Consider the following 8831-nt stretch of genomic DNA (forward strand, 5'->3'; position numbering starts at 1 on the left):
CCCCAACCCCCTGATCGGCCCTGCTCTGTGCGTGACAGGGGGTGGCGCCGCAACCTCCCCATCAACCCTGCCTTGAGTGTGACAGGGGGCGGCGCCCCAACCCCCCAATTGGCCCTACCCTGAGCGTGACTGGGGGTGGCATGGCAACCTCCCGATCTGCCCTGCTCTGTGCATGACAGGGGGCGGCACCCCAACTCCCCAATCGGCCCTGCTCTGAGCCCGACCAGGGGCTGCACCTAGGGATTGGGCGTGCCCTCTGCCACCCAGGAGTGGGCCTAAGCCAGCACGTCGTTATCTCCTGAGGGGTCCCAGACTGCGAGAGAGCACAAGTGGGGCTGAGGGATACTCCCCCGCCAGTGCACAAATTTTGTGCACCGGGCCTCTAGTCCCTTAATAATATACTTTTTATTCCAGTGAACACATTTATACAAATTTAAAAGGAATTTCTTTTTAAGTGTCATGAAAACAAATGTTTAAAACAAGGATTACTATTTTGTCATTGTTCTTAGTGAGCATTTTTTATAATTGATAAGAGGGCAAATTTTGATCTGAAAATTTTATTGGGACTCTACTTCAGTGATTTTTTTTTTCATTTCAGTTCTAAGTACAAATAGGAATTGGCTATGGATAATTCATATGCTTTCAATCAACGAAGCTCATGTAATGGAATTCCACCTGAGAAAACAAACAACTTACTCGTGTCAGAAGATCATGGACAGAAAATCTTGAGTGTACTACAGAATTTTAGAGAACAAAATGTCTTTTATGATTTCAAAATAATCATGAAAGATGAAATAATCCCATGTCATCGTTGTGTGTTAGCAGCGTGCAGTGACTTTTTCAGGTACTTTACCTTGTGTATGCCTCAGATTTTATGATATGGATAATTAAGTTAGCTTTTTAAACTCTCCTCAACTTTCCATCCACAGGAGCATGCAACAGTAATTTTTATTTCTTGAAAAGAGCTCATTAGAGCCTAGATTAACTAATTATTTTTGAGCATGAAAATTTAGGACTATCTTTTGTGATGTTTTATAGAACATTAGTCCCTTAAAATGTTCAGGGGAAAATTGTTTTCATCTGCAGTCATTTTATGTAGGGGATCCCTGCACTGTGTCCTTTAGAAAAAGAGGAAAGAACAGATTCGTCCAAAATGGAAGCCAAGTTCAAAGAAAATGAGGAGTCTGAGAGGAAACCACATTTCAGTCACATATTGATTGTATCAATGGATTATCGGGAACAGAGGGACTCCAACCCAGAGGATTTCACTCTACTAGTGAGAAGTTCCCCCGGAAGCATTTCTGAAGGGGACCCAGCTTGTTCCAGTTTGGGCAGCCTTCTGAATATAAGTTGGTTCCCATGTAGATCATCTTACAAGGAGTGTCTTAGTCATGGCACTGTAAGAACCCACTGTTCACATGGGGAATTCTGCAAGGGTTGGGGTCAAACACATGACCCTGTGAGGCCTCTTGGTGGCATGCTGGACTTCAGCCGTCCTAGTCACGCTGCAGTAAACCAAAGTGCTCATTGCAACCTTTTACATTACGTTCAAGTTTGAAGCAATTTTTATTTGAAGTAAACAGGGTTTAAATCTCTAATAAACAAACAATGTAAGAGTAAAATTTAAGACAAAAATATAACTCTTATTAGCGGTTTGCCTAACTACACTGTATGTTTTCATCTGTTTTTTGGGTTTTTTTCCAGTTCTTTTCTCAGGTAACTTCTGTTATTTTTCTTTATACTTCCCTGGAGCCCTAACTGTTCTTATGCTCTGTCACTCTCAGGTTCCACCGGTTTCTTCCCCTCTATCCCAATCCAGTTTTTCTTCCAAGTAGTTCTGTTCTGCTCCCTTATCCTCATGTCACCTCTTCATCAGAGGAAGCTGTATAGTACAGTGCTGCCGCACTTGGCCTCTTAATACGCATGTCCTAAATCTAAACCCCAGCCCTACCACTTATTAGATAGGTGGCCGTAGGTGTGGGACCTGGTTACTGTTTCATTTTTTGAAATCACTTTCCCTTTTTCCTAAAGTGCTGTATGAAATGTGTCCTTTTAGATGTGTGTTTATCTTATTTGGTGGATTTCCCCACACAGACAGATGCACTTGCCACATCTGTTATCTCACTGTATTCCTTCTTTCATAGGTCTCAGTACTGCCAAATCAAAAATTCATTTTGAAAGAAACTTTTAAATACTAACCACAGAAGCATTATGTACCTTAAATAATTTTAGTTATTACCTGCAGAGTTGGTACTAATTAACCAACCCATAAATAAATTAAGTCATAAGAGAGAGATTTTATGAATAATACATGAGAACATCAAATCAGAATACAAAATTTGAATCTTTTTATAGCCTTCTTTGGATTAGTTGCTATAGCTCCATTATAATGAATATTGTGCAATATGAGAGTTATGTAATACATATGTTTTGTAGATAAATAGTATTGTATGTATCTACTCAAGATTTTAAACTAATTTATTACGATGCTTTGAAATATATGTTATAAATATATTTTAAATCAACTTAAGGGTAAAGGAAATCTTTTCAAGGTAATACTGAAAATTTTCATGGAGTAGATTATTTCTGTTTACTTCTTCTATGTTCTTTATTTTTGCAGGGCTATGTTTGAAGTAAACATGAAAGAAAGAGATGGTGGGAGTGTTACCATTACCAATTTGTCCGCCGAAGCAGTAAAAGCCTTTCTTGATTATGCCTATACTGGAAAAACAAAGATAACAGATGATAATGTGGAAATGTTCTTCCAGGTGTCATCGTTTCTTCAAGTTCCCTTCCTATCCAAAGCCTGCAGTGACTTCTTAATAAAAAGTATTAATATTGTCAATTGTTTACAGTTATTATCTATATCAGATAGCTATGGCTCTCCCCGTTTGTTTGATCATGCATTATACTTTGTACAACATCACTTTTCCTTGTTATTTAAATCCAGTGATTTCTTAGAGATGAATTTTGGAGTAGTGCAGAAATGTCTGGAATCGGATGAATTAGATGTTCCTGAAGAAGAAACTGTCCTGAAAGTTGTCCTGAATTGGACTAAATATAACTTAGAAGCAAGGCAAAAGCATCTGCCTTATTTGATTAAAAAAGTAAGATTACATCAATTACCTGAGGAGACACTTCAAGACTGTCTGCTCAATGAAGAGTGTTTACTCAAAAACACCAACTGTTTTGACATAGTCATGGATGCAATTAAATGTGTGCAAGGTTCTGGTGGACTTTTCCCTGATGCGCGACCATCCACAACTGAAAAATACATCTTTGTTCACAAAACTGAGGAAAATGGCGAAAATCAACATACATTTTGCTATAATATCAAAACTGATTCGTGGAAAATACTGCCACAATCACACCTGATTGATTTGCCAGGATCTAGTCTGGCAAGTTACGGAGAAAAAATATTCTTGACAGGTGGTTGCAAGGGGCCATGTTGTCGAACAGTTCGGCTTCATATTGCAGAGTCATACCATGACGCCACTGATCAAACCTGGTGCTATTGTCCAATCAAAAATGATTTCTGTCCAGTATCAACCATGAAAACACCCAGAACCATGCATACATCGGTTATGGCTCTTAATAGATTGTTTGTCGTAGGTGGAAAGACAACAGGATCTCAGGACATTAAAAGTCTCCTAGACGTTGAATCTTACAACCCTCTTTCCAAAGAATGGATGTCTGTTAGCCCGTTACCCAGGGGCATATACTACCCTGAAGCAAGTGCATGCCAAAATGTAATTTATGTGCTTGGATCAGAGGTAGAAATTACAGATGCCTTTAACCCATCGCTTGATTGCTTTTTTAGATACAATGCTACAACTGATCAGTGGTCTGAATTAGTAGCAGAGTTCGGGCAGTTTTTCCATGCCACGCTAATCAAAGCTGTCCCGGTAAACTGCACACTGTATATATGTGACCTTTCCACCTACAAGGTTTATAGTTTTTGTCCCGATACTTGTGTCTGGAAGGGTGAAGGATCTTTTGAATGTGCAGGCTTTAATGCAGGTGCAGTTGGAATTGAAGATAAAATTTACATATTAGGCGGTGACTACGCCCCCGATGAAATCACTGATGAAGTGCAGGTCTACCACAGCAGCAGGTCCGAGTGGGAGGAAGTGTCACCGATGCCAAGAGCCTTAACTGAGTTTTACTGCCAGGTGATTCGGTTTAACAAATACCGGGACCCCTGGTTTTCTAACCATTTCTAAAAGTAGTGTGTGCTTAGACATTGTAAAACACTTCGGGTTCTAGAAACCTAGGGGAGGTTTGTTAAATAACAGTCGGTAAAAAAGGTCTATACATCTTAAATTAAAATTTACCTTCTATTAGAGAATTACTATGAATGTACACTGTGTAAGAATTAGCAGTTCCCAGAAACTTAAAATATAAAATGCATTTTACCAAAAATTATACTGAATATAATTTAATCTTGGAGAATCCAGAATACTTGTATTGTCTTCTGTAAATAAAACTCATAGGCTTGAATGTTTTCGTTTTTAACAATGAAATACAAAAACAAATCAAATAGTAAAAACAAAGTTCACAGATTTGTACTCTGTAAATGGGAGAAATCTCTTTAGGTAGTAAAAATGAATTATGTACACTATATTTTATGAACTGAAAAATAAATTACAAAGGTGAGAATCCTACCCTGTTAATACAGGTTTAAGAGTTATTGAATTCCTATCCTTTCTGATCATAGTTAGCTTCTTTTAAGTACTTTTTTCTTTCACCATTATTTGGTCAGAAATTTTTCTAAAATGCAATGTGTTTCCCCAGCATCCTAAACTGTGCACTGAACATGAACATTTTTTATAATTCAACTTTTTAATGACTCAACTCCTCATTAGGAATGTAATGTACCATATTATACTTTCATAATGCTACCAGCAGTTACTGAAATGTTTTTAAAATTGCCGTTCCTATTAGAACTAAGTGTTAGTTGGCTTTGATGTCTAGAAGTATGTCTCCCTTATTTTCTGGCTCAAGCTCAATAAATTAACATTCTTAATTTAATTATTAGTTCTAAGTTACACTGCCCTGAGTTTACTTAACATGTGTGAAGTTCTTGGATTCTTGGATGGAAATGCTGAGATACTTTTTCTGTATCATTGCCAGGTTCCAACATAATTGAGGATATAGGCAATCGGACCTCTGGCTAAGTGGATCATTATCATTGCATTTCTTAAACTATTAAATGTCCAACTTTGTGTTGCAAATAGGAATTTCAGCACTTAAATTAGTACCATCTGAGTTTCCTGTGTTGATATCCAAGTGTAAAGCACCAGGTTGGTTTGTTACTTTAGTAAATTATTCATAGTGAATTATTTTCTAAATTAAGAACAAAATTTAAATTTAGAAAATGTTGGTATTGATAGTAGTATTCACAACCAACATCTGTTTAGATGTTTCATCACCTTTAACCCAAACAATGGAAGAGTATTCATCATCCTTGTTCTCAGCTAGGATGATTCTGGCTTTGCAAAAGGATATGCTTCTTTAATCAGTTTAAAAGATATAAGCATTTTAGGTTTTAAGACCCCCTATTTACATCTCAGGCAATGTGTAGATTGGATTTCTCCAATGTAGTTCCCATACTCTAGTAAATGTTAATCTGTTGTAAATGTCCATATTCTTTAGAAGTATGTTCCAAAGTAGAAATATACCTAAGTGAAGGTTCTTTTATTTTATCATATAAATGTATACAATCATAAGTTCAAATGTATTTTTCAAAATAGAATAGGATATTAGAACACATTATCATGCACTTACAAAACCAGGGACTGGCCCTAATCAGATAGGAAGTATTCTGTAGAATTGGTGGCCTTCTTCCCTGCCTACCTTAGTTGGCTCCTCTCTCTCTCTCTCTCTCTCTCTCTCTCTCTCTCTCTCTCTGGCTTTGAAAACAAATTTACACCATAACAGTGGGTGGCCTATATGTATGTGGATTCACTCAACTCTATCACTCTTCTCATTGCCCATTGATTAATGGTAATGTTTCTGGAAATAGCCTTGTAATCCAGGCCTGGGTGGCTCCCTCTGCATTTGGTATAATATACTTTCTAATGCACAAGGCCTCCTGCCTTGGTTTCTATAATTGCTGCAGGCTACTTACTCATTTTTCCTATTGCCATCCCTTTACATCTGTACCCAAGTGCTCTTCATCGTTTATATCTGCCAGAAAAGTATTCTCTCTAGTCACAAATCCCCAAACTCATCCTTTACTGTTCCTTTTCCTTGGCCCAATTGTAACCTGTGGTGGGCTTGTCCCTGTTAATAGTTGATGTTGTTTTAATTGTGTGCCTTCTTATAAGATAGCACTTTAATTTGATCTATCTCCGCTGGTTCAAAAATCCTCAAGAACCCAACCACACAGCACATGGTCAGTGACTGAACTGGTTATATTTTTCTGATCTTGTCAATCACTGTGGCTTCACTGCCCCCATTCTGATCTCTGACGTGCAAGTTTCAGTGATCTCTCTTCTATTCAGTACCCCAGAAGGAGCTATTTTTTCAGCCTCTAAGATTAGGGAAGAGAATAATATTCTTTTATCGGTGACCTCTTCCTTAAGTATTTTTTTCCTTTCTAGTCTGATTTTCTTTCATTATCATTCTTCAGCCACTGCCGCAGTGTAAGAGACAAAATGATTGTGCACATTATCCAGATTGCTTTCAATCTTGTGGAAGAACTCTAACACTTAATCCTTTATCATTTCTCTTGCTCCACTACATTTGGATTATGCACACACACAAAATGCTGATATTGTAATATCTTCTAAAATTGAAAGTAGGTATGTGGCATTATTAAATGTAAAAAAGATTACACTTAACATTTTTTGAAATAAATTCAAAGTTATTGGATATTCCTAGAGTGATCTTCAAACTTGATTTAAAATGTGGAGCACCTTTTATTCATCTGTTGCCTGGGAGATGGAGCATATGAAGAATATTTGAATAATCAAAATTGACTACATTCCCAAAGCACTCAACTGTAGTTTGGGGATGGAAAGAGGTCTTTATCACCACATCCTGCAACATAATTCCATTTTCCCCAGATACCAAGAAGAGCAATTGAGTATATGTTCAGTGTACCCAGTTCAAGTTACACGATTCGGGAATCGGAATCAAGTATAGAGGGAAGCATTTGTTTGTATTTTGAGATATGGAAGCAATAAATTTAATGTAATGATTAAATATATTGTTGACTATATAATGTTACTTTTAGATCACCATTCTCAGTTTAATTGGATCCAATGTTTGGAATATCTTTTCTCATATTTAGAACAGAATTTGTAAGACTCAAAAATGTCTCCCAATAAGGCAGCTCTAGAGGGCAACCTAAAAGCAAAGGCTGGAATTTGTAGGGAAGCAGATTTCTGTTCAACATAAGAAAAAACTTCACTCCAAATTATAAAGCCATATATATAGACAAGTGATCAAAGACTGAGGCATGTGGCACATGATTAGTCCAATAAATTCCTTCACGGGAATGCACAACCCAAGATTTCTACATTCTATTTGCATACACCTTTTTATCTTAATAGTTTTCTGACATGTGACTAATTGCTTTCTCCTCCAATTTATTCAGGATTTTTGTAACAATTTCAATGGTTCTGCATATTTAAGATTTAAATAGGATTTGAGTCTTAAAACTACATCATTTCAAGAGCATTCCTATTAAAGAAAATTTATTCTGTGTTCTTTAATTACTCAGGAAAAAGTCTGCAAATGGTGCTGACATAATGGTAAGCTGCTAATAAGGATTTTTCCTTCTGCCTACCATAGGTGCACATTTGTTTTATATAAATAGAAACTGAAAGACCAGTACCTAACATTTTCTTCTGAATTATTGTTCTTATTTTGCTGCTAATGTATCTATATATTTAAATGTAGTGATTCTCATTAAAGGTTGTGTGATTTAAGAGAAATCTTTATACCTTAAAAATGTAGATGTATTTATAAATAATATTTGATGGCACTATGATGCTTAATCAAATTTAGTATCTAAATAGGGGATATAATCATAGGATGATGCTATCACATCAAAAGACAACTATTCTAAACCATATTGAAACTTGAAAATAACCAAAATAACCTTAGCATCTAATACAGCTTTCACCTGTTATAGAAAGCCCCTCTAAATTCTAAAACATCCTTGAACAATGATTTTTTAAAATTTGTAAGTCAATGTTTTCAGTGGTAAAGAGCTCACCACCTCCATTTTTGAGCAGTTCTATTGGAAAGTTCTTCCTAACATTAAAAGCAGTTCTGCCTCCTGGTAATAATTTCCAGCCCTTCGTCCTAGATTGCTGTCTCCATAAGTGTCCCACTTCTCTAAGATCAAAGCCTCATTTTCCTTCTTATTTACATGTTTAGCACTTAAAACCTGCCACAATGGCCAGGACGGCATGCTTCTCCTTGTATAACTGCCTCTATGTGGTGGGTTACACCTGACCAGCATCACAGAAACTCTTGTCTTGATAATTCAGGCATCTATTAATCCAATTTGGGCTGGAGCCTCTCTCTCTCTCTCTCTCTCTCTCTCTCTCTCTCTCTCCTCACTCCCTCCTACTCTTATCAACATAACCACAAACATATTTTCTGGGAGAAAAATTCTACAACCAAATTTTAATGTCTTTTAATCATTTGTCATTGGCTATGGTTTTCAGAATTTTAAAAACACATCTAAAACAAGACTCTAAAAAGTGTACACAAAAAAAAAAGAAAGAAAGAAACCAAAGTAGTCACATCCTTGGTGGTTAATGAGGACAATTTACTTGCAAATTAATCAAGACCAGCCTTATGGTAATAACAAT

General features: G+C 36.7%; 1 protein-coding gene across 5 annotated transcripts in view; it reads left to right on the forward strand.

The window, feature by feature from the left end:
* Positions 1 to 4348, forward strand: part of KBTBD3 (kelch repeat and BTB (POZ) domain containing 3) — a 30178-nt gene extending 25830 nt beyond the window's left edge. For 4 of the 5 annotated variants that reach the window (XM_005864885.2, XM_014538532.1, XM_005864882.2 and 1 more), the window contains 2 exons: positions 599 to 844; positions 2621 to 4348. In XM_005864885.2, coding sequence (XP_005864947.1) covers positions 624 to 844; positions 2621 to 4223 — 1824 coding nt within the window. In that variant the 5' untranslated portion in view covers positions 599 to 623 and the 3' untranslated portion in view covers positions 4224 to 4348. The remainder of the gene's footprint in view (positions 1 to 598; positions 845 to 2620) is intronic. The other variant, XM_005864886.2, reaches the window with a different exon arrangement.
* The last annotated feature ends 4483 nt before the right edge of the window (positions 4349 to 8831 follow it).

Source organism: Myotis brandtii, unplaced genomic scaffold (genome assembly GCF_000412655.1).
Source record: "Myotis brandtii unplaced genomic scaffold, ASM41265v1 scaffold1927, whole genome shotgun sequence".
Taxonomy (NCBI): Eukaryota; Metazoa; Chordata; class Mammalia; order Chiroptera; family Vespertilionidae; genus Myotis; species Myotis brandtii.